Below are 25,735 nucleotides of genomic sequence, written 5' to 3' on the forward strand. Positions count from 1 at the left end.
TGTCTCTCTCTGCACCTCCCCTGCTTGTTCTCTCTCTCTCTCTCTCTCTCTCTCTCTCTCTCTCTCTCTCTCTCTCAAAAACTGAATACAACACTAAAAAAGTTAAAAAACCCTTATGAGATACCACTTCATACCCATTTAAATGGCAATAGTTAAAAAAAAATAAGTGTTGACAGGATGTGGAATAATTGGAATCTTTGTACGTTGTTAGTGGAATATAAAATGGTACGGCTACTGTAGGAAACATTTTGGAAGTTCTTAAAAAAGCTAATTGTAGAATGCCTAACAGTTCCACTCCTAGGTGTATATATACTCAAAGGAGTTGAGAGCAGAGACTTGAACAGATACTTGTACACCAGTGTTCATTGCAGCATTATTAACAATAGCCAAAAGGTAAAAGTAATGTCAAGTATTCATCAGCAGGTGAATGGACAAATAAAATGTGATATATCCATACAATGGAATATAATTCAGCCATAAAAAGGAATGAAATATTATACATGCTACAGTATACATGAAAATTAAACATTATGGTGTGTGAAGTAAGCACAAAATGACAAATCCTGTATAATCTCATTTGTATGAGAAATGTAGAACAGGCAGATTTATAGACAGTAGATTAGTTTATCAAGGGCTAAGGGGAGAGAAGAATGGAGAGTTACTGCCTAATGGTGAGAAATTTCTCTTTTAGGTGATAAAAAAAAGCTTTGAAAATAGATTGTGGCAGTGGTTGCACAACATTGTAAATGTCATTCTTGCCACTGAATTGTAAAGGTAAAAATATCTCCTGTTTGTATCCTTTACTCTCAGTACTCCAACATCTTCCACTTCTCATGCTTTTCATCACAAAATATGGGTCCCCTACCAAGCATTTCTGCAACACTGACTGGTGTCTTACAGTTCAGTTCAGTTCTGACACTGTCTACCTGGAGTTAGCATCAGATCCCATGGGTTAAACACTCAGTCCCACAAGACTGCCCCACAGTTCTCCACTTCAGACCTTAATAGCAAGTCCAGGTTGTTAACCTGTATCTCTGACTGACTGGATATAAATTCCATGTTCCCATGATCTCTTCCTGGAGCTTTATTTTCCAGAGCAGCTCACAGAACTCAGGAAAATATTTTACTACTAAGATTACCAGTTTATTATAAAAGGATATAATCCAAGAACAACCAGATGCATAGGGCAAGATAGTGGAAAGGGGTGCATGGAGCTTGCTTGCCCGCCCACCCAAGATGTGCCACTCACTCAGTCCCTGCACATGTCCAGCAACCTGAAAGCTTTCCGAGTCTCTCCCTTTTGGTTTTTTGGAGGCTTTGTTTAAGTAAGCACAGTTGATTAAATCATTAGCTTTTGGTGATTGCTTCAACATCCAGCCCCTCTTCCCTACCCTAGGTTGGGGAGGAGGCACTGAAAGTTGCAACTCCCTAATCACAAGGTTGGTTTTCCTGGCAACCAACCCCCATCATTAGGGATTTTCCAAAGTCACCTCATTAACATATACTCAGGTGTGGTTGAATAGAGTTTGTTATGAATAATGAGACACTCTTTTCACTTTGATCGATCTTTCCAGAGCTATTTCAGGAACTGGAGCTATTTGAAGACAAAAGACCAAATATAACAAAAAATTGTCCCATTGTTCACGTAATTTAGGAAATTATGAGTTTTAGGAGCCATATGCCAGGAATAAAGACAAAGACCAAATATATATAAGTCACAGTATTACAGTTGTATATTTAAAAATTGTTAAAATGGGGGTGTGCCTGCCTAGCTCAGTTGGCTAAGCTTTTGACTTTGGCTCAGATCATGATCCCATGACTCGTGGGTTCAAGCCCTGTGTCGGGCACTGTGCTGACAGCTCAGAGCTTGGAGCCTGCTTTGGATTCTGTGTCTCCCTCTCTCTGTCCCTCCCCTGCTTGTTTATGTTCTCTCTCTCTCTTTCTCAACTGAATAAAACATTTAAAAATTTTTTTTAAAAAGCCATATGAGATACCACTTCACACCCATTTAAATGGCAATAATTTAAAAAAATAGTTAAGGGCTCCCAGGTGGCTCAGTTGGTTAAGCGTCTGACTTTGGGTCAGGTCATGATCTCACAGTTCATGGGTTCGAGCCCCGCATTGGACTCTGTGCTGACCGCTAGCTAAGACCCTGGAGCCTGTTTCAGATTCATATTCTCTCCTCTCCTCTTCTCTCTCTCTCTCTCTCTCTCTCTCTCTCTCTCCCCCTCTCTCTCTCTCCCTCTCTCTCCCTCTCTCTCCCCCCCCTCCCTCTCCCTCTCCCTCTCTCCCCACTTTCCCTCCCTCCCTCCCCTGCTCATACTGTGTCTCTCACTCTCTCTCAGAAATAAATAAAAAACATAAATAAACAAACAAATAAATAGTTAAAATGGGGGATGCCCGGGTGGGTCAATCAGTTAAGCATCTGACTAATTTGGCTGAGGTTATGATCTCAATTGTTTGTGAGACCTAGCCCCATGTTGGGCTGCATGGAGCCTGCTTGGGATTCTTACTCTCTCTGTCAAAAATGAATAAATAAGGGGCGCCTGGGTGGCTTAGTCGGTTGAGCGTCCGACTTTCGCTTAGGTCATGATCTCGTGGTTCGTGGGTTCGAGCCCCGCGTCGGGCTCTGTGCTGACTGCCAGCTCAGAGTCTGGAGCCTGTTTCGGTCTGTGGCTCCCTCTCTCTCTGACCCTCTCCTGCTCACGCTGTCTCTCTCTCTCTCTCTCCCCTAGAAATAAATGAAACATTTAAAAAAAAAAAAAAGAATAAATAAAACATGAAAAAATAGCTAAAATGGCAAATTTTGTTGTATATTATCACAGCTTCTAAACATTAATAATGTAATACACCAAAGCCCATTGAATTATATAGTTTTCTCCAGGTTTATTGAGCTATAATTGACATAAAACATTGTGTATATTGAAGGTGTACAGAGTGTTTTTTGATACATTAGCTGACACCTGCATCATTTCACATAATCACTGTATCTTTTTTGTGGTGAGATCATTTAAGATTTACTTCTTAGCAACTTTCAAGTGTGTAATACAATATTAACTGTAATCACTATACTGTACATTAGATCCTCAGAATTGTATACTTCAAATGTGTAAATTGTATGGTATATGAATTATATTTCAGTAAAGCTATTTTTAAGAAGGGTTGTATGTATATGTATTTACACACTTTAATAGAATAGCCTCTTTTCATATGTGCCTGTTCCGATCCACCCCACACACACTCCACCGTGTAAACAGTTAGATGTCCTTCCATGACATGTTTGCTTAGTAGATGTGGCCTAGCTTACCTGTTTACTGACAGAAATATAGGCTAATAGAGTTTGAGTATGATTGACTTGTAGGCCTCTTTGGCAAGGAGTAAATCCTTTGTTGTCTATCCCGTTGCACAAATTACATTTCAGCAGTTTCTCTAAAAATAGATGGGGAACTCTGGACCTTAGGCCAGAATGGTTTTTCAGTTTGAAAATTAATGTCTTTTAATAACATACCGGCCTTATATTCAGTAATTCTGGCAGTTTGTAAGCTTCTTTACCCATTGGTAAAATGGGAATGAATGACAATTATACCTGCCTTTGGAAGTTCAGATTGGGGTACCTGTGAGTGGTTCAGTTGGTTGAGCATCTGACTTTGGGTCAGGTCATGATCTCATGGTTTGTGAGTTTGAGCCCTACGTTGGATTCTGTGCAGACAACTCAACCTGGAGCCTGCTTCAGATTCTGTGTCTCCATCTCTCTCTGCCCCTCCCCTGCTCATGCTCTGTCTCTCTCAAAAATAAACAAACTTAAAAAAGAAATTTTTTAAAAAAAGGAAGTTCAGGATCAAGTAAGTTCCTGCCAAATGTATAGGAAGGGCATTGTGATATACCAGTGTAAGGTGTCATGGTCAGTCATGAAGGTCCACACAGTTAGGATCTGTTGTAGTGTAGCCGATTTTGAAACTTCTGACATCGTTTGTATTATTAAAGAGAAGACCAGAAGAATGGCTAGTATAGTTTTTGTTTGTTTGTTTGTTTGTTTGTTTGTTTGAAGTTGTATGTCAGGTAGTAGGCAGAAATTTATTTGAGAGCCACAGCCAGCATTCAATTAGCAGTAGACATCACTATCAGACACGGCAGTGAAGTTTATCTTGTGGTTGTCCTCAAAAAACCCTGGCCTCTGATAGGGCCAGTGAGGTATATGCTTTGGGAAGTGCCTCATTAGCAGTCCCAGCTGAGGAGTCACCCTGAAAAGGAGCATTCATTTCTCCAAGTACTTGTGACCATGTCAGCCAGGATTTGCACGTCTGTTCAGGGGAGAATGTTTATGTCCATTCAGCCCCTGTTTCCTCTTGTGGAAGGAAGATGGTGGTTTCCACAAAGGTGTCATCTTGCCATTCATTCCCAGCAGTGTGTTTCTAGCAGCAGGGCCAGTCCCATCCTGTTTGTTTGTTTGTTTGTCTGTCTGTGAGAGAAAGCACTCACTTGAAGTGGCTGGAGGCAGAGGTAGTGGAAGAGAGAGAATCTTCATCAGGCTCCCATCCTCTTGAGTTCTAAGTAAGAGCTAATATTTGATAAGTTTCAAGTCTTTGGACAAGTTAAACAAAAGGTTCCTGCTTTTTAGTAGAGACCATTAGCAGTTAAAAGGGTCCTTTTTGTATTGTTTTTTATGCTTCAACCACGAGATGATCAAATGTTAGCCGTAGACAGCCACCTATGTGTCATTGTTGAGTTCACCCTATTGCTGTAACTTAAAGCTCTGTGTCCAAGCATTCTGGACACAGTTAGAAGGTCTTATCGACTTCTTGTGTGTGTGGTCATCAGTAACTTTGCAAGTGAGACTATCCCAGGAGGACTGAGGGGCTTTCATTTTGCCTATAGAATAGTAACGTTCCATTAACAAAGTCAGACACCAGAGAAGGCATACTCCGTATCCAAGTAAGGGTCACCTTTCTCATTGCTCACTGTTGTAGTTGATTTTGAGTTATAGCAGCCATTGATACTGATAACTGTCTGTGTTTCCTTTCCAGGGAATTTTCTTGGCCTTGTAAGTCAAAGGGTAGGACTAGGCCCTATATACTTGGTACACCGTTCTACTATGAACAGTAACCACTAAGAGCAGTCATCTAACCTCAGGTGCTACCTGGCTTTCTGGCAGCATTTTACAGAGATGTTTTCAGGTGTGAAGGATCCAATTACAATACAATGATGGTGGGAAGTACATAAAATTGGAGGCCATTGAGGAGCACCTGGGTAGCTCAGTCAGTTAAGTCTCCAATTTTTGATTTTGGCTCAGGTCATGATCTCACAGTCCTTGAGATCAAGCCCTGCATAGGGCTCTGTGCTGATAACGCAGATCCTATTTGGGATTCTGTATCTCTCTCTATACTTTTCCCACTAGTTCGTGTTCTCTTTTTCTCTCTCTCTTTCTGTCTCCCTCAATTATAGTCTGTTTTTCAAGAGAATGTCATTGAAATTCTCTACTTAGTAGAGCATATATCCACGTCCAAATAGTATTCTACACTGAAGTCTTTTTCAGTATTTTTGTGCTTGGCCAATGGTAGTTTGATTAGAATTTCAGTATTCCAGGCAGAGCTGGCTGGCTTAGTGGGAAGAGCATGTGACTCTTGATCTTTGGGTTGTGGGTTCGAGCCCCTCACTGGGTGTAGAGATCTTTGGAGTATGAGACATGGAATCAAGTAGGATACTGCATGTAGCCCTTCTCTTGCTTTTCTTGGGCACCCTTTTCTATTTGCATATGGGTGAGAAATATATTAAAATATTGGTTGTTTTTGTTAACACTAACTGCTTGATGCAATATGCCAAAGTTTAGTCCACAGCCAAAACAGTTTTTGAGATTGTGGGGAAAGACTGGTCTTGTGATGGCAGATAACATAAGTTGGAGTAGGTATATTTTCTGTATCCTCTTACTACCATCGAAGGTCTCCTTTTGTCATTTTTTTCCTTTCAATTTTTGTGAGGGTGGTGGCATAGTAACTTTTATAAAGGTTTTGAACTGAGGAAGAAATTTATAGTCATTTACATGTGACTTAAATAGATAGTTATAGCTGACTATTACTGGAAAAATAAACCTTTACTCAAAGCTCTTAAGAATTATTTTTAAGACTGTATTCAGCCTAGAAAATGACACATCTGGCAGAGAGACTCAGTGTACTTAAAAAAAGATGCTAGATTGTAGCAAAGTTAAAGGAAAGACTAGAGTAAATTTTCTTGGGTCATTCCAGGAAATGACCTGCTGTTTGTACTTTTTACTTCTTGTCAACAACTCTGGTTATTGTATGGCCAGACTCCCGGAAATCATCTTGTAATTCTAGGCTTTCATTTTCATTTTGTCCCATAATCACTTGTAATTCTGTCTTTCTCACCAGTAGAGACTGGTTGGTTTTACACTTTTCCTGTGCTACATGTTTCCTAAGGAAGAAGTTCCAGAGCCTTTTTGATTGCTCCCCGACATTTTCATTTTGTGTGTCTTTAACCACATTAGATTGAGAGAGCGAATTTCTTGAGAATTGAGTGCCTTTTCGGAAGGATGTCTTCAGAGCTGTCAGCCTTGTTTTGAACCAGGGATTTCCTGATGAATTTTGTATCCCATGAGGCTCTGGTTGTTTGACTTTGGGTACAAACCAATACAAATTAGGCCTGAAGAAATGTATAGAGTATATAAAATCTTGAAGTGATTTTGAGGGTATGAGAAAAACAGAAAATGATTTATAAGTCCTATCAAGATGTTCACAGTCAGACTAAACATAGAGGAACAATTTTTGAACGATAATCTATTAATGTCTGTGCCCTGGATTCTAAAAATGAGGTAATCTATCCTTTCTCATTTAAAGAAATGCTTTTTGATTTTCTCTTTTCTAATATTTAATACTTATTACATGCCCACCAAAGTACTTAGCAAACCACATAAAGCCGCAGATAAATGTAAAATAGGATATTTGCTCTGAGGTGATTTGCAGTCTGGTTGGAAGACAAAACAAATGAAACAAGTGTAGGACCTTGAGGCAGGTCTCATATCCATTAGGAACCCAAAGCCAAAAAGGAAAGAGGGAGCTGAACGGGTAGCCAGAGTGCTGGGCTATAAAGTCTAGTCTCAGTACAGAACTGTTCTGATTCCATGCTCCGATGATTTTTTTTTTTTTTTAATTTTAAATTAAGCTCCAAGCCCAACGTGGGACTTGAACTCACGAACCTGAGATAAATTTATGAATCACATGCTTTATGGTCTACTGACTGAGTCAACCTGGCGCCCCCGCATGCTCCTGTTGTTTAAAGAAGGATATCAAGCACATTTCCTGCTTACATATATGCTTAGTGTCATGCTTTCATTATTAGTATTATCCTCTATCTAATACTTTTGTGTAAAAAATAAAATAAAAGATCCTTAAAAATCACTAGGTCGGGGCGCCTGGGTGGCTCAGTCGGTTAAGCATCCGACTTCAGCTCAGGTCATGATCTCACAATTGTGGGCTCGAGCCCCGTGTCAGGCTCTGTGCTGACGGCTAGCTCAGAGCCTGGAGCCTGCTTCGGATTCTGTGTCTCCCTCTCTCTCTGACCCTTCCCTGCTTATGCTGTGTCTCTCTCTCTCTCTCTCTCAGAAATAAATTTTAAAAAAAATCACTAGGTCGTTTTATGGGTTTGGTTAAAACTTTGTAATGTCTGTATATACATAGCCAGATACATATTCATTCACTGCAGTATGTTAAGCATGCTGAGATCTCACAAATCAGTGATGGCAGCACTGAGCCCTTCCCATTATGGAATCTTCTGCTAAGGAGTTTATGCCATTTAAATTTTTTTAAAAAATGTTTTACTGTTTAATAATTTTTGAGAGAGAGCGTGCACAGGGGAGGGGCAGAGGATCTGAAGCAGGCTCTGCGTTGACAGCAGCAAGCCTGATGTGGGGCTCAAACTCACAAACCGTGAGATCATGACCTGAGCTGAAGTCAGGTGCTCAAACAACTGACCCAGGTTGTCAGGTTCCCCTGCAATTAAAATTTTAAAGCTAAATTTCTTAAGTTTTCTGGATTTATACATGTTTTCTTCATGTATCCCAGTAGGTTGTTGAAGCCACTCTAGTTTGGGAAACTAGACAATCTGGTTTTGTGGGTTTGTATTGTTGAGGATGAGTTTGACTACAAGTAACAAAGACCTGAAAAATACCATTTTATTATTTGTTTAAGTTTATTTATTTATTTTGAGAGAGACAGAGACAGCCATGAGTGTGGGAGGAGCAGAGAGAGAGAGGGAGACAAAATTCCAAGCAGACTCTGTGCTGCCAGTGCAGAGCCTAACGTGGGGCTCGAACCCATGAAACGGCAAGATCATGACCTGAGCCAAAACCAAGAGTCGGACACTTAACCGACTGAGCCACCCACGTGCCCTGAAAAATACCATTTTAAACAAAACAATTATTTATTTTTCACATAAAAGAATTGTAGAAATTGGCAGTCTGGGGCTGAGATGGTAACTCCCAAGAAAAACTGAGATCCAGGCTCTTTGTACCTATTATGCCTCCAATTCCAGAATGTCGTATTCGTGTTCTTCATCCACAGTTCTACATCCTCATATCCCAGGATGGCTGTTCAGAAAGCAGTCCTGGTTCCAGGTTTAAGCAGCAGAAAGAAGGAAGGGAATGAAGAAGGGCATGTGACTTCACTGTAAGAAAGATTTTGTGGAAGTCCCACAGGCACTGCTGATTACATCTCATGAGCTAGAACTTTGTCTGTGGCCATACCTAATTAAGGGAAGCTAAGAAATGTAGTCTTTTAGCTAGGCAACAAAGTACACAGCTAAAAATTGGAATGCTCTTTTAAGAGGCAGTGGTAGGAATTTGAGTGACCATTGACCATTATTCTTTGGCAAATGGAGGGATTCTGCAGGTTGTTTTTTAAGTGCACAATTCAGTGTCATATATTCATAATAATAGTATATTCATAGAGCCGTGCTCCATCTCCTAACAATTTCATCATCCCAAAAAGAAACCCCACCATTCCCTTAGTAATCATATCCTTTCCTTCTCCAACTCTTTTCCTTAAGCAAAAACCAGTTGACTTTGTCTGTATTTTCCTATTCTGGACATTTTATATAAAGGGAGTCACTTAAAAGGTGGTTCTTTGTGGCCAGCCTCTTTCACATATGTAATGTTTTCAGATTTCATCCATATTGTAGCATGTATCAGTACTGTCTTTTTTTTTGTTTTTTTTTTTTTTTGCCGAATAATATTCCATTGTTTGGAGTATATATACTACATTTTATCTGTTCATTAATTGTTGGATGTTTGTTTGTTTCCACTTTTTGAATATGGTGAATATTTTAGTGCTACTGTGAACATTAGTCCATAAGTTTTTGTATGGACATACATTTTCGTTTTTCTCTGATGTATGTCTAGGAATGGAATTGCTGGGTAATATCTATTCAGATCCTTTGCCCATTTTTAAATTGGATTCTTGGATTTTTTTTGTTATTGAGTTTGTAGTTCTTTATATATTCTGGATCCAAATCAGCACCCTGAGCCAGACCACCCACCTAAGCTGCTCTTTTGTTGTGTTGTAAGGTTCTTATGTATTCTAGATACAAGTCCCTTATTAAATATGTTATTTGCAAACATTTTCTGGTATTCAGTGGGTTGTCTTCTCATTTTCTTTCTCTTTCTTTCTTTCTTTCTTTCTTTCTTTCTTTCTTTCTTTCTTTCTTTCTTCCCTCCCTCCCTCCCTCCCTCCCTCCCTCCCTTCCTTCCTTCCTTCCTTCCTTCCTTCCTTCCTTCTCTCTACACCCAATGTGGGGCTTGAACTCAGGACCCTGAGATCAAGAGTTATGTGCTCAGGGCATCTGGGTGGCTCAGTGGGTTAAGCATCTGACTCTTGATTTTGGCTCAGATCATGATCTCACAGTTTGTGAGTTGAGCCCTGCATCAGGCTCTGCACTGTCCCCTGCCCCCAACTCCCTCAAATAAACTTAAAAAAAAAAAAAAAAAAAGTCACACGCTCTACCAATTGAGCCAGCCAGGTGCCCCACACCTTGTCTTGTCTTGTCTTCTCTTCTCTTCTCTCGTCTTCTCTCCTCTCCTCTCATTTGTTCATTTATTTTGAAAGAGAATACACACCCTCAAGGAGGGCTCATGGACTTGAACCCACAAACTGATCTTGATCAAGAGCTGACCATTATACTAACTGAGCCACCCAGGCACCCCTTGATGGTATCTCTTGAAGCACAAAAGTTAGTTGCTAATGATGAATATTTTATTTATTTGTTTATTTGTTTTTAGATAGAGTGAGCGAGAGAGCAGGTGCCACACTCAGCACAGAACCTGACTCTGGGCTTGATCCCAAGATCTCTGGATCATGACCTGAGCTGAAATCAAGAGTCAGTGGCTCAGTCATTTGAGCATCTGACTTAAGCTTGGGTCATGATCTCACGGTTCGTGAGTTTGAGCCCCTGTTTCAGGCTCACTGCTGTTAGCTCAGAGCCTGCTTCAGATTCTCTGCTCTGCCCCACTTGCACGTGTGCACTGTCTCTCAAAAATAAACCATCAATCAATCACATGGCCAAGAGCTGGAAGCTGACTAGTGTCTATGCATGGATCAATGGACAAACAGTGTAGTATATACATACAATGGAATGTGATTCAGCCTTAAAAGGAAGTAAAGGAAGTAAATGCTGACACATGATACAACATGTATGAACCTTGAAGACATTATGTTGAGTAAAATAAGCCAGTCACAAAAGGACAAATAGTGCTGATTCCACTTACACCTGAGGTAACATGAGACAGAAAGTAGAATGATGGTTGTCAGGGGTGAGTAGGGAGAAAAGGGAGATACGGAGTTAAATATTTTATGGTGTTAATGCTTCCATTTGTGCTTATAATCCATTCTGAGTTGATTTTTGTATATGACTTGAGGTATAGCATTCTGACTTCATTCTTTTGTATGGATCTATTCAGTTGTCTCAAAACCATTTGTTGAAAAAAGACTGTTTTTCCTCCATCAAATTGTTTTGGCATCCTTGTTGAAAACCCTAGGGGCACTTGGGTGGCTCAACTCGTTAAGCATCAGACTTCAGTTCATGTCATGATCTCACAGTTCATGAATTTGAGCTCCACATCAGGCTCTCTGCTACCAGCTTAGAGCCAACTTCATCCTCTGCTTCCCTCTCTCTCTGCCCCTCCCCCTCACTTAGATGGACTCTCTCTCTCTTCTCTCTCCTCTTTCTTCTCTCTCTCTCAAAAATGAATAAACGTTTTTTAAAAAATCACTTGACCCTAAATGTGGAGGTTTATTTCTGGACTCTCATCTCCGTGTCTGTCTTTATGACAGTGCATCACTATCTTGATTACTGTATCTTTGCAGTAAGTTTTGAAATCAGGAAGTGTGAGTCCTGCAACTTTGTTCTTCTTTTTCACTATGTTGTAGCCATTCTGGGTCCATTGAATTTCTGTGTGAATTTTCTGTTTAGTTATTCGATTCCTGCAAAACAAGCCAACTGGTATTTTGATAAGGATTGTCTTGAATCTGTAGAATAATTTAGAGGATGTTGTCATTTAACAGTATTGTCTTCCAGTCTGGAAACATGAATATCTTTCAGTTTATTTAGATCTTTTTCAGAGTATGTTTTGTACTTTTGTTAAATTTATCCCTATTAATTTTGAGGCTATTATAGGTGAAATTGCCTTAATTTCATTGTCAATTTGTTCATTGCTAGGTTATAGAAATACAGTTGATTTTTATATGTTCATCCTGTATCCTGCCACCTTGTTGAATTTGTTCTAACAATTTTTATTTTTTATTTTTTATTATTATTATTTTTTAATGTTTTATTTATTTCTAGGAGAGAGATAGAGACAGCATGAGCAGGGGAGGGTCAGAGAGAGAGGGAGTCACAGACTGAAACAGGCTCCAGGCTCTGAGCTGGCAGTCAGCACAGAGCCCGACGCGGGGCTCGAACCCACGAACCGCGAGATCATGACCCAAGCGAAAGTCGGACGCTTAACCGACTAAGCCACCCAGGCGCCCCTGTTCTAACAATTTTTAGTGGATTCCTTGGGATTTTCTGTATATAAGATCATGTCATCCTCAAATTAGCATAGTTTTATGTATTCATTTCCAATCTAGATGTTTTATTTCATTTTCTTGCCTAATTACTGTGGCTAGAATTTCCAGTATCATATTGGATAGAAGTGGCAAGAGTGGCCATTCTTGTCATGTTCCTGATCTTGGGGAAAAGCTTTCAGTCTTCTTACCATTAAGTATAACCCTAGTTGTAGGGCTTTGGTATGACTTTTTGGTGTCAAGTGGAAAGGGATACTAGCATTTTGTATTTGGGTGTGCTCTTAGCTTGTTCCCTATGGTCAGAAAAGTGTGTGTCATAGCCTAAGGCTATTGATAGCTTCTTGTTCATTTTAGATAACACCTTTGTCTCCTGTTTCAGCATGGCTGCCATCAGGAAGAAACTGGTGATTGTTGGTGATGGAGCCTGTGGCAAGACTTGCTTGCTCATCGTCTTTAGCAAGGACCAGTTCCCAGAGGTGTATGTACCCACAGTGTTTGAGAACTATGTGGCAGATATTGAAGTTGATGGAAAGCAGGTAAGTACACTTTTCTTAACAACTAGTATTGTTTCGCATGTCAGGCTATTCATAGAGCCTGTAGAGAATTAGGCCTTTTTGTCTCTTCAGTACACAATATACTAAAACATGTTAAATGAGAAATCTATTCTGTTCTGGCATCTTAGCCCAACTTTTTAACTGCTATCATATAGACTTTGCTCAATTCATATGTATTTTCATGGGAAGCCTTAGTGTATGTGGTCCTCACAGTTTATTTATATTTGAAATTTAATTTGTTGCCAGATGGATAATGCTAAAATGAACCTTTTTGTATGGATAGACTTCCTCCAGTTCTATTTTCTTAAGTGCTAAAGATTGAAATTACTATGTCAAGAGGTCCTTACTTTGTATCTCAAAGGGATGTATTGATTTATGCCACCAGCAGTGTGATATTTAAAACTTCCTCACATTTAGTTTTTTAAGATGATTTTTTACTTTAACATAACTGGGCTGCCACAGTTGCTTCAGCTGCCTGTTGTTGGCAGTGAGGACAGTATTTCTTCATGTCTGTCATGAAAGTCCACTGGCAAGACTAGAACAAAACTCTTCTGGAATTAGAGTATATGTAATTTTTAAAGATTTTTTAAAGTTTATTTATTTATTTTGAGAGAGAGAGAGGAAGCATGAACAGGAGAGGGGCAGAAAGAGAGAGAGAGAAGATCCCAAGCAGGCTCTGCACAGTCATCGTGGAGCCCAACGTGGGTCTCAGACTCACAAAATGAGATTATGACCTGAGCTGAAGTCAGATGCTCAACTGACTGAGCCACCCAGGCACCTCATTATGTATATTTTTTTTTTAATCTTCTGCTTCCTTTTGTTGTGAGAATAACCTCTTACACAGCTTTCTGTGCATCTTTTGAAAAGGAATGAAATTTCCACTGCAAGTGGGTCAGCTGAAAAGAAAACTAGAATAAAGGGCTCTTTACCAACAATTTGTGGCACATTAAGCCAGCTGCTCGGAATTCTAGGGTCCCTAAAGTAAAAGTGCCTGATAGCAACTCGGTAACCTCCAAGTTGGGGGAGAGTGCTGCCTAGGAATATTCATGTAAGAGTTTACAGCAATGGAGCCTAGGAAACCGTCTAAGATTCTAGGTGATTATTGTTCCAGGAACAGACATAGCAAAGATGGAAAGGCCGATTCTGATAAGAGACAGGCCCAATACCTGAAACATTTATTTATCAGGAGACAGTCATTGTTGGACGTATCTGACTAAACACACATGAGGCATGGAGGGGTCAAGGTAGTGTGATTTGGCAGAGAGTGAATGAGCTGTACCATTCTGAGGCCAGGTCTGTTTATGAGGATTGGGTATCAGTATATTATAAATATACATAACAGGGGCACCTGTGTGGCTCACTGGTTGTCTGATTCTTGGTTTCAGCTCAGGTCATGCATGATGCCAGGGTTGTGTAATTGAGCCCCACATCAAGCTCTGTGCTAAGCATGGAGCCTGCTTAGGATTCTCTCTTTCCCTCTGTGCGCGCGTGCTCTCTCTCGCTTTCACTCTCACTCTCTAAAAAAGGTAAATGAAAAATAATTTTTTAAGTAAGTAAATACACATACCAAACTGATGGTGTGTATACATGACAAATGTAATCAGCGTAGTGGAGGCTGTGAGTGATGCATCCCAGGGCAAAGGTTGAGGATGGAAAAGATAATTAGCCATCAACTTTAAGGAAAGAATGATATATAGAAACTCTAAAATATTGGCTATGGGACTCCTAGGTGGCTCAGTCGTTTAAGACTCTGACTTTGGCATGGGTCATGATCTCGTGTCATGAGTTAGGGCCATGCATTGGGCTCTGCTGACAGCGCAGAACCTACTTCAGATCCTCTGTCTCCCTCTCTCTCTGCCCCTCTCCAGCTCTCTCTGTTTCAAAAATAAGATAACATTAAAACATTTTAAATACGGGCTCTGAAAATTCTAGGAGAAAAAGAGTATTCGACATATTAGAGGGAGAGTTCCTTGGGCCCCAGAGTGTCCCTGAGCAGGTGTTAAAATTGCACTCTGATTGTGAGAAATCACAGGGCTGCCTGCAGTGCTAGACAACATAGAAAGGGACCTGTGTCCAGAGCCCAGGCATCTGTTTGCCCTCCTGCTACATGAAGGTGAGCAGGTTCCCAAGTACGAAAGGAGTACCCTGCTACTGTAGTGATGTTTGCAGTCAAACATTTTTTGAGGAGAAAAGGCACAGCCAGAGACTTTTCCTGTCAGCTCAGACCTTGCCTAACAGCACGGTGTGTTTTCTTACCCACCAACTCAAATACAGTCTTCTCCACGTTTCCACATTTGAGCAGAATGAGGAGACAAAACAAGGAAGGGGTTGAGTTAGAATGTATTAGGAAAAGTTACTCAGGTCTGGTGTTTTCCCATCTTGCCTTATACACCTGGTGGAATATTGTTTAGTTTGATTTCCCTTCTTGCTTTTCTATGTAGAATATTGTTTGTAATTAAATACTCTACTTCTTACAAGTTACAAAGTTATTTTTGACTTGACATTCTGAATTATGTAAGTATAGTATTTTGAGAAATTTTAACCTAAAACTGTTACTATTATTATTAATTAAATGTTTATTTAATTTGCGAGAGTGTGTGCGTACAACTGGGGGAGGGACAGAGAGAGAGGGAGACAAAATCCCAAGCTGGCTTTGCGCCATCCGCACAGAGCCTGACACCAGGGCTTAAATTCACAAACTGTGAGATGATAACTGGAACCAAAACCAAGAGTTGGACATTCAACCGACTAAGCCAGTCAGGTGCTCCTCAACCTAAAACAATTTAAACATACCCTCCACCTCAGGCTTGATGCTTAATAAAAGTGAATACTCTTATGTTTTATTATTTGGGATAGTTTGCCATTTAAATGTACTTTGGTAGAGTACCACTTCTTCTGGAAATAGGTAGGATTAACCTTGTACTCATGTGGTTATTTTTCTTATCACAGGTAGAGTTGGCTTTGTGGGATACAGCTGGGCAGGAAGATTATGATCGCTTGAGGCCTCTCTCCTATCCGGACACTGATGTTATACTGATGTGTTTCTCCATCGACAGCCCTGATAGTTTAGGTGAGTAGCCCTGCAGCCTGATGTTTGTCACTGCCCGTTTGCCCGGCCAACACCTGGTTTCTTAGGTCCTCTCTGGGCATCAAGTGGTTGGAAAGCAAACATGATCTTCATAGAAGGAATCATCAGTGGCCAGAGTCCTCGAGCCTTGGAACTATCTAAGATTTGGAGAAGCTTTTGTGGGTGCCCACACGTTTTTTTCAGTACTTCATATTGAACTTGTTGCCTTCTGATATCTAGACTGGTTATTTGCTTTTTCCTGGTAATGTTTTTAAAGCCCTATTCTAGCCTTTTTCTAAAGTGTCTTACCCATGGAGGAGGGCACTTGTGGGGATGAGCATTGGGTGTTATATGGAAACCAACTTGACAATAATAAACTATTAAAAAAATAAAAAATAAAAAAATAAAGTGTCTTAGCTAATGAAGAGAGACTTGAACTTGACTTTTCCACTAGGTCAGTTGGTGATTCTCTTAGTAGCTACTTCCCTTCAGAAAAAGACTGACTATAACACTGACCTCACACTCTGCTAAACAGGGCACCAAGGCCTGAAACAGAACTTACTTTCAGTTTGTGCTGAAGATGACAAAATGTCTCTTGATAATGCAGTGCTTTGTATTGACAGGGTAGCATGTGGGCCAAGAATATTGTCATCGTTAACACAAACAACCCTGGAGGTCCTGGTGGTATGGGCTTGTGCTGGCCAGTTATAGTTATGTGACCTTTTTTTCTTTGTCATGGATGTACTCATTTTAATGTGGGGCCCTCCAAGATTTTGAACCACTTGATTAAGGTTCTGCATCCCAGGTCAAGCTGAGATTGAGCCTCTGAGCAGTGTCTCATAAGACTGAAACAGAGCAGATATTCTTTGCCATTGGTTCACTTTGGTCATTTTCAACACTGTTTTAGTTTTGGTTTTTCAAATTAATCTGGCTTCCTTTGGGGTCTGTTGGAAGGGCCTAGACAGTAGGGCAGAGCTTTAGACCACAGAAAAATAGAGCCATGTGAAACCCTCCCCTCACATACACATCAAGGACTTTGTCTAAGTCCTGTGGGAATGAAGAGGAATGTGTGCCCTGTAGCTCATCATCCAAGGTATAGTCCTCTAGGGACAAAAACACCTATAGAGTAGAAAGTTACTCTTCAGTCTCACTTTAAAAAAAAAACATGTCTAGGAGCACCTGGGTAGCTCAGTTGGTTAAGCGTCCAACTTTACCTCAGGTCAAGATCTTGCGGTTTGTGGGTTCGAGACCCATGTCAGGCTCTGTGCTGACAGCTAGCTCAGCCTGGAGCCTGTTTCAGATTTTGTATCTCCCTCTCTCTCTGACCCTCCCCTGCTGATCCTGTGTGCTCTCTCTCTCTCTCAAAAATAAAGAAAACATTAAAACAAATTAAAGAACATGTCTCCTGGTCTCAACGGAGGTTCTTTATCTTTTGACCTCTGTCTATTTACTGGCCATGACTTGTCTCTTGCTGGCCCTTTCCCATGGAGGGCAGACTCTGGGGAGGAGACAAGAGGTAGAAAGTAGAGAGGCAAAGAGAGATGGATCTCTGAAGTACAGACACACCTGGGGAGAAGGTCTGATGTTGGAGGATAGATACTCTGCCTTCCCTGGAAGTCACTGCAGGAGTGTGTTAGGTAGGTGGAGCCCCTTTGCTAAGCTGACTGAACTAGCTTGGTTTTTCCCTTTAAAAGTTTTGGCCTGGTGTGTGGAGGAAAATCTCACCAGTAGTTTGCCCAAGAAAATGTATTATGGGAACTCAAAAGTCTGGATCAAGGTATGCCTGGCTGACTCAGTCTGTAGAGCATGCGACTCTTGATCTTGGAGTTGTGAGTTTGATCCCCACATTGGGCATAGAGATTACTTAATAAGAAAAAAAAAGTCTGGGTCAAGAAAATGAAAAGCTAATGCCAACCTAATGCTGGATTTGATTTACTTGAATGGATGTTAGACCATGGCCCTGTATCTAGGTGTAGGATAGCAAGTTTAATCAGGAATCAGAATTTCGGTGTGAGAGTTTTAGCCCTGCTGCCAGCCAATCCTATGATAATTTACTATTTAGAACCTCTGCTGTCTGGACTGGCAGTTGTCTAGTCTGTATTCTAGTTGAGACCTGGGGTAGCAAACTTGTAAAAGACCAAATAGTAAAAACTTAATCTTTGTTGGCCATATGTTTTCTATTGCAACTACTCAACTCTGCTGTTGTATCACAAAAGCAGCCATACAAAATATATAAATGAATGAACTTGGCTGTGTTCCAGTAAAACTTTACTTATAAAAACAGACTCCAGGGGCGCCTGGGTGGCTTAGTTAGTTAAGCATCTGCCTTTGGCTGATTTTGTGGTTTATGGGTTCAAGTCCCTCTTTCTCTGCCCCTCCCCTGCTCATGCACGCGCTCGCTCGCTCTCTCTCAAAAGACTTCAGACAAGATTTTATTTGCTGATCCCTAATCTAGATGGTAAGAATTCCTTTTCTTTGAAGTTATTTATGAAAAGCAGCAAAGATAAGACAGAGACAATTCATTTTAATTTTAATTTATGTGTCTTGAATTCCAGGAGTTAGGGAGACTATTGGAGTAATAATCTCTCTTTTTGTTTTTTGTTGGGTTGCTTGTTTTAAGAGAGAGAGAGAGAAAGGGTGCAAGTGAGTGAGGGGCAGAGAGAAAGAGAATCCCATGACAGGTAGAGAAAGAAAGAGAGAGAGAAGCAGGGCTCAACCAGGGCTCGTGCTCACCTGATGTCAGACTTGAACTGTGAGATCATGACTTGAGCCAAAGTCAGATGCTTAATGACTAAGCCTCCCAGGTGCCCCCCCCCTTTTTATGTTTATTATTTATTTTGAGAGAGAGATGAGCAGGGGTTGAGCAGAGAGAAAGAATCCCAAACATGATCCAGTCTGCCAGCACAGTCCAATGCAAGGCTTGATCCCACAGACTATGAGACCATGACCTGGGCTGAAATCAAGAGTTGAACACTCAGCTAGCTGAGCCACCCTGATGCCCCTGGAGTAATAATTTCATATATTCAGCAAATATTATTGAGCACCTATTTATAGAAGAAACTTTTAGATGAAGGGAGACAAGAGCAAAAACAATGGCAGAACCCAAAAAAACATAACAGTAAATCTGATAGTAAGAAATGTCACAAATAACATTCGTAGAGGTGGGTATGAAATGGTCCATGGTACTATTGTTTCAGAGGATGACTATGGGATGGTCATTAACCTGGCTTAAAAGGTGACTTCTGAGAGACACCTAAATTAACTGAGGGAAGCCAATACAGATACCCAACAAAACAGCCTTCCAGGTAGAGGGAACAGCAGGTGCAAAGTCACTGAGGCAAGAAGAGGAAGGTAGGAATTGAGTGTAGCAGCAGGGATGGGAGTGAGCATTATAGAGCAATGTGGTTAAGGTATGGGCCTTTCCTTTCTTTATGATACTGGAGCTCTTGGAGGGTTTGAACAAGGGAGTGATGTCTTACTTACCTTTTTTTTTTTTTTTTTAAAGTTTTATTTATTTCTGAGAGAGAGAGGGAGAGCGAGCATGAGCAGGGGAGGGTCAGAGAGAGAGGGAGATACAGATACAGAATCTGAAACAGGCTCCAGGCTCTGAGCTGGCTGTCAGCACAGAGTCCCAACACAGGGCTCGAACCCACGAACCATGAGATCATGACCTGACTGAGCGACCCAGGCGCCCCTCTCACTTAGCTTTTAAGTTAAGTGTCCAACTTTGGCTCAGGTCACAGTCTCACAGCTTGTGCGTTCAGTCCCCACGTCAGGCTCTGTGCTGACAGCTTGGAGCCTGGAGCCTGCTTCAGATTCTGTGTCTCACTCTCTGCTCCTCCCTCACTCATGCTCTGTTTCTCTCTCTCAAGAATAAATAAACATTTAAAAAAAATTTTTTTTTTTTAATGTTTTATTTATTTCTAGGAGAGAGAGAGACAGCGTGAGCAGGGGAGGGTCAGAGAGAGAGGGAGTCACAGACCGAAACAGGCTCCAGGCTCTGAGCTGGCAGTCAGCACCGAGCCCAACGCGGGGCTCGAACCCATGAACCGCGAGATCATGACCTAAGCGAAAGTCGGACGCTTAACCGACTAAGCCACCTAGGCGCCCCTAAAAAATTTTTTTAATAAAAATGGAAAAAAAAATAAAAATAAAGTGATCTCTGTTGTAGCCGAACTGACCATAGGTGCACAGGTAGGAGCAAGGTTTAGGGCTGAGGCTGTTTGGCTTTGTTGTTAGATGTGCTGACCCTTTACTCTTTATTGTTCTGAGGACTGGAACACTGCACTTCTTTGAGAAACTGTTTCAGAACAAACCTTTGAGTATCAAGTTATGACATTAGTGATATAATCAACTCTGTGGCTACTATAGCAAAGGAAGAAGGAAGCATTCAAGTGTCAATCTTGGGTGCTGAAGAGTGGAGCATTGAATTACAAGAGAGTTTCCTAACCTCACTCATGTAGTTTCTTTACCTGATGTGGTTTTTCAGCCAGAAGACAGGCCATCTTTCTGTATTCTGAGTAATTCTTGCCTTTTGGTAATTTGTCTTGAAGTCATAGAACAAACAGTTTGTCTCTAAAATATAGACTCCAAGCAGACCATTTAAATGATTGCCATACTAAGTACTTTGTATGCATGAACTCAGAATAATCCTATGTAAGGTAAGTATTACTATTATCCCCATTTTGTAAAATCATGCCCAAGGCAGAGGTGTGGGAGGTTGAACCCGGGCCACTTACACACCATGATGTATGTCCAACCTTTCTAAATTAGTAGAGTTTTGGCAAGAAACTACAGCTGGTAATCATTTTCATTTGAAATACCAATAACCAGCATGATGGGGGTCATGCTGAAGGTCCATAAGCAAGGTGTAGAGAAACCATGTGGACCCTGGGCCAGCTGTAGCCCTAGAATGGAGACCTTTTCTGTAAGATGTGGTCAGAGTTACTAGCTAGCAGTGACAGAGATGGTCCATGGATAGCTTTCCTCCTCAGTCAGGTTGCAGCATTGTGGAGCCACCCTGTGTTCTGGACCCTTTCCTCCTCCAGAGGCTTTAACTGGGTCCCACTCCCACAGAACTGAGCTCTTTAGTGGGAACTGAGGAAAGCTGATGATTCTGTGCTTAAGGGAAGGGGGTGGGATTTTGTCTTTTACTGTGGTTTTAAAACTAGTGAGATTCCATTAAATGTCCAGCATACTTTTTAAGTAGCTTCTTTGCAGTTTACCTAGGGTTCTTAGAGATTCTTCAGGATAGAATTATATGTATCTTGTATGTATTTTGCTTCTTTCAGAAAACATCCCAGAAAAATGGACTCCGGAAGTCAAGCACTTCTGCCCCAATGTGCCCATCATCCTGGTTGGGAACAAGAAGGATCTTCGGAATGATGAGCACACAAGGCGGGAGCTGGCCAAGATGAAGCAGGCATGATCTGGGGCAGGGCTCTTTTCCTGTAGCATTCTTGAACCCAGGGTTGGATGTTCAGGGGGCCCAGTGGAAACTCTCATAAGCCACGCTATTTCAGAGAAAGTCCCAGAAACCTGTTTTTCTCCATCTTTCCCTCATTCACTGGGGCCTACACAGAGGGTCCCTAAGACTCCCTACTCATATGACATGGGAACCTCTCCTGTGGGGTAGCGCTGTGCCTCCAAGGAGTGCCTGCCGGAGCAGGGACCAACAGCAGCAGTAGTCAGTGCTCCAAATGCAGGAAGTTTATCAGGCTCTTGATTTCCCTCTCCAGTTATTACCTTGGTATATATGAGGCCAAAGATTGAATTGGTGGCAACCAAAGGATCAGGTAATCTTGATGACAGGGAGTCCAGACAGAGCCCTGATGTCTTTATAAAAGTGATGTTGGAGTTGGCATCTTGGCTTCTGAGAAGCCAGGTGGCCCAGTGGCAGGGCTTCCACCGTGCAGGACAAGAGCCATGGGGTCTTTAGTCCAGGTTCTCCCACTGAGGTTTCTCCGACCAGGTCAGGATGTGTTTACTTCCTTGGACATTTAGTCCTCTGTGAAGCTAACTACAGGAACCCCAGTGCTTACCCTGAATCAGTAGATTGGATAATTTTTCCCTTGATTCCTTCCTCAACCCTGCAAGGCTTCTCTGGCCTCTCCTTCTTTTCGCTCTACTTCCCAGAGAAGGGCTTGTTTAATAGGGATATTATATTGGGGATGGGGAGGGTCACTGCATGTGAGTTTCATAAGACAGAACTCAAATCTGGGTTTGGCAGCTCTTTATTATTATTATTATCACTATCATTATTGGCAGCTTTTTAAAGAAGCCTTTTAAGCTGAATTTGAGTACTCTACACTTCATATATGTGATACTTAACTGAAAGTGTTCTTTTCTCTTTGCTAGGAGCCAGTGAAACCGGAAGAAGGCAGAGATATGGCGAACAGGATTGGTGCTTTTGGGTACATGGAGTGTTCAGCAAAGACCAAAGATGGAGTGAGGGAGGTTTTTGAAATGGCCACGAGAGCTGCTCTGCAAGCCAGACGTGGGAAGAAAAAATCTGGGTGCCTTGTCTTGTGAAACCCTGCTGCAAGCACAGCCCTCATGCGGTTAATTTTGAAGTGCTGTTTATTAATCTTAGTGTATGATTACTGGCCTTTTTCATTTATCTATAATTTACCTAAGATTACAAATCAGAAGTCATCTTGCTACCAGTATTTAGAAGCCAACCATGATTATTAATGATGTCCAACCCACCTGACCACCGGGGTCCTTCTGACACCGCTCTTTAACAGCCCTCCTCTGCACTCCCACCTGACACACCAGGCGCTAATTCAAGGAATTTCTTAACCTCTTGCTTCTTTCTAGAAAGAGAAACAGTTGGTAACTTTTGTGAATTAGGCTGTAACTACTTTATAACTAACATGTCCTGCCTGTCATCTGTCAGCTGCAAGGTACTCTGGTGAGTCACTACTTCAGAGCTTTACTCCTTAACAGATATTGGCATAACTCTGTGATGGGCATCCAATTTTTGAAAATGTGCTCATCCAGAAAGACCCAAGTCCATGCAGCTGTGGCAGAGTTACAGTTCTGTGGTTTCATGTTAGTTACCTTATAGTTACTGTGTAATTAGTGCCACTTAATGTATGTTACCAAAAAATAAATATATCTACCCCAGACTAGATGTAGTATTTTTTGTATAATTGGATTTCCTAATACTGATATTTGTCATCCTTGCAGAAAGTGTATTGGTTTTTTAAAAAAGAAAGTGTATTTGAAAATAAAGTCAGATGGAAAATTCATTTTTCAAATTCCCGTTTTGTCAGTTTCTCTGATAAAAGATGGCCATATCACCTGTTTTCGGCCCCACGTATCCTAGTATCCTCTCCCCAGAGCTGGGCTAAAGAAATAGGAATTTGGTTTCATGCCTGAGGCACTTAGACACTTCAGAAGGTGGCATAGCCTGTCTCATCTGGACTGCAGGCTCTGGCTCTAGTTCACAGGCTCCCTTTCCTCACTGTATCCAGGTTCCCTCCCAGAGGAGCCGCCAGTTCTCTTGGGCGGCACTCCGTTTCTCTCTTCTCTCCAGCTGACTAAACTTTTTTTCTGTACCAGTTAATTTTTCCAACTACTAATAGAATAAAGGCAGTTTTCTAAACTTCCTGTATCCTCGTGTTTGTGTTGCTCTCTCCAGGGCTGGGAGCGGGAGGATATACCCAGGATGTACCCAGCTGTCCTTGGAAGGTTCCTTCAGACTGCAAAATATGTTTCATTTGCCCCCCCACCTTACCCCCCAAACTGGCACTAACCTGGCTCCTCCTAAGAAGGTGGAAACAATTGTTTTGTGTCACATTTAAGTTCATAGTGGCTTAGTGTGGGGAATGCAGGGTACTGAAGAGAGTGAGGGGAACTCCAAGCATTCATTCCTCTGGACGAATCTTAGTGTGGTATTTTTCTCTTCCTGTCCATTTTCAGTGTCTAATACTTACAGACCTTAGCGTGGGGTTAAGATGATTAGGTATGGAAGATGGCCTGAAGTCTGCTGGGTCCACGTGGCTCCTTGGGAAAAGCAGTGAAAAGAGCAGTGCCACACTGGTGATGTGGATGAGAAGGTGCTCCAGGCTGCCCCAGAACACAGGGAAATGAGTTAGAGCTGCATTTTGGAGCCTGGGCCCTGGTTGTCCCGGGCGTTGTCCACTTTTCTCCAACTTACCCTTTCTAGAGCCACAGCGCCTCATCGCAGAGAACTTGCCTTGGCAGGCACTGCCAACTGCACCACCTCGGCAGGTTACAACTTGCTCTGTGCCCCTGGTGACAATAGGGCACAGACTACAAGAGTCGGGATACGGTTTATGCTGGGAGGCCTGTGTGGCCAGGGGCGGCGCCAGCTGCTGTTGCTGGCCAGTCCCGCTGGGCCCTGCCCTAACCCTTCACTAAAAACCTTTAAGAAAGAATCTGAGCGCTCTTGGACCTGAGGCCCGGGTTGGGTAACTCGCGCAAATGCCGCTGCTTTGGTTAGACGAGACCCAGCCTGCCTGCGGCTCTGCACTGCCTGGGCGGTGTCCGCATCCGGCCCGGCCGCACCCTCCCGCGCCGCTGGAGAGAGGGAGGAGGCCGGATGAGGCGGGGCGGAGGGTGGAGAAGCGGCCGGAAAAGTGCCTGCACCACGTGACCCCACAGTCTGCACTGTCCCCAGCCGAAGCTCCTCACTCGTCGTCTGCTCTCCTGTCCGACAGTCCGCCATGTGCGCTGCTCCGCTCGCGGCCGCTGCCCTCGCGGCTGCGGCCCCGCGCTCCGTGTACTCATTTTCTGCGCGCCCGTTGGCCGGCGGGGAGGCCATGAGCCTGGGTTCCCTGCGGGGCAAGGTGCTGCTCATCGAGAATGTGGCGTCGCTCTGAGGCACAACCGTCCGGGACTACACCCAGATGAACGAGCTGCAGCAGCGCCTCGGGCCCCGGGGTCTGGTCGTGCTCGGCTTCCCATGCAACCAGTTCGGGCATCAGGTGCGCCGCGCGGGGCAGAGCGGGGTGGGCGTGCGACCCGGGCTGGGGGAGCGCCAGCGGGCGCGTGGGCCCCACAGCAGCAAGCCCTGGCAGGAGAGAGGCGGGCTACTCGCTTTTGGCCCGGCTGGGTTTCAGTCCGTCTAGGAATTGTGACTCATCGAGAAACTTCTGGTTTGCGGTCCGAACGTTCCCCTCCCTTCGCGGCCCCGGGTTCTAGCTGCTCTTCCCTCCCGCAGGAAAATGCTAAAAACGAAGAGATCCTGAATTCCCTCAAGTACGTCCGACCTGGCGGCGGGTTCGAGCCCAACTTCACACTTTTTGAGAAGTGCGAGGTAAATGGCGCGCAGGCGCACCCCCTCTTCGCCTTCTTGCGCGAGGTTCTGCCTGCCCCCAGTGACGACGCCACTGCGCTCATGACCGACCCAAAGTTCATCACCTGGTCGCCAGTGTGCCGCAACGACGTCGCCTGGAACTTTGAGAAGTTCCTGGTGGGCCCAGATGGTGTGCCTGTGCGCAGGTACAGCCGCCGCTTTCCAACCATCGACATTGAGCCTGACATCGAAGTCCTGCTGTCCCAGGGGCCCGGCTGTGCCTAGGGCAACCTTCTTATCCCTGCTGCTTTGCTGTCACAGCACCGCTCTCTGGGGATTTCATCCATGACGGTGTTTCCTCGAAATCTGCATAGAGGAACGCCTGATTTCCAGGAGAATCCCGAGTTGGGCGCTTATCCATCCCAGCACCCCCTTCCCACACCAAGGCTCTTCACTAATAAAGTGTTGGGTATCAGCAAAACTGAGTATATATCCTATGTCAGTTGGGGACATCTTCCCAAGTAACCAAGCCTCAATTCCCTATGCTTTTGTTTGCAGTGTGTAGAATCTACTCTTTCCTGTGTGGGAAGCCTGACTCCTGTCCGGGTGTTTTTCCCTTGGCCAGGATATACAGTACGGCCTCTACTTCCTAAGTATCTGCTAGGCATGAAATGACATTGACAAAAAAATAAATAAGTAACACTGTGGATTCACACTCATATTCAGAATTTGTGGCCTCACAGTTGTAAGCCCATGCACTTTTACAAAGTTATTTTCCATTACT

At 42.8% G+C, this 25,735-nt stretch overlaps 2 protein-coding genes across 2 annotated transcripts in view; both read left to right on the forward strand.

Moving 5' to 3' along the window:
- The window catches only part of RHOA (ras homolog family member A), a 53,944-nt gene extending 30,649 nt beyond the window's left edge, over window positions 1–23,295 (forward strand). Inside the window, exons 3-6 of the mRNA XM_039228392.1 lie at window positions 12,445–12,601; window positions 15,569–15,689; window positions 20,978–21,108; window positions 22,044–23,295. Coding sequence (XP_039084323.1) covers window positions 12,446–12,601; window positions 15,569–15,689; window positions 20,978–21,108; window positions 22,044–22,217 — 582 coding nt within the window. The 5' untranslated portion in view covers window position 12,445 and the 3' untranslated portion in view covers window positions 22,218–23,295. The remainder of the gene's footprint in view (window positions 1–12,444; window positions 12,602–15,568; window positions 15,690–20,977; window positions 21,109–22,043) is intronic.
- Window positions 23,296–24,307: 1,012 nt separating this feature from the next.
- Window positions 24,308–25,432, forward strand: GPX1 (glutathione peroxidase 1). Its single transcript, XM_039227978.1, has 2 exons — window positions 24,308–24,640; window positions 24,877–25,432. The coding sequence occupies exons 1-2, from the start codon at window positions 24,380–24,382 to the stop codon at window positions 25,234–25,236; spliced, it is 621 nt and encodes a 206-aa protein (XP_039083909.1). The 5' UTR covers window positions 24,308–24,379; the 3' UTR covers window positions 25,237–25,432.
- Window positions 25,433–25,735: the final 303 nt, after the last annotated feature.

This window comes from Hyaena hyaena, unplaced genomic scaffold (genome assembly GCF_003009895.1).
Source record: "Hyaena hyaena isolate Hyena2069 unplaced genomic scaffold, ASM300989v1 scaffold_30, whole genome shotgun sequence".
Classification (NCBI taxonomy): domain Eukaryota; kingdom Metazoa; phylum Chordata; class Mammalia; order Carnivora; family Hyaenidae; genus Hyaena; species Hyaena hyaena.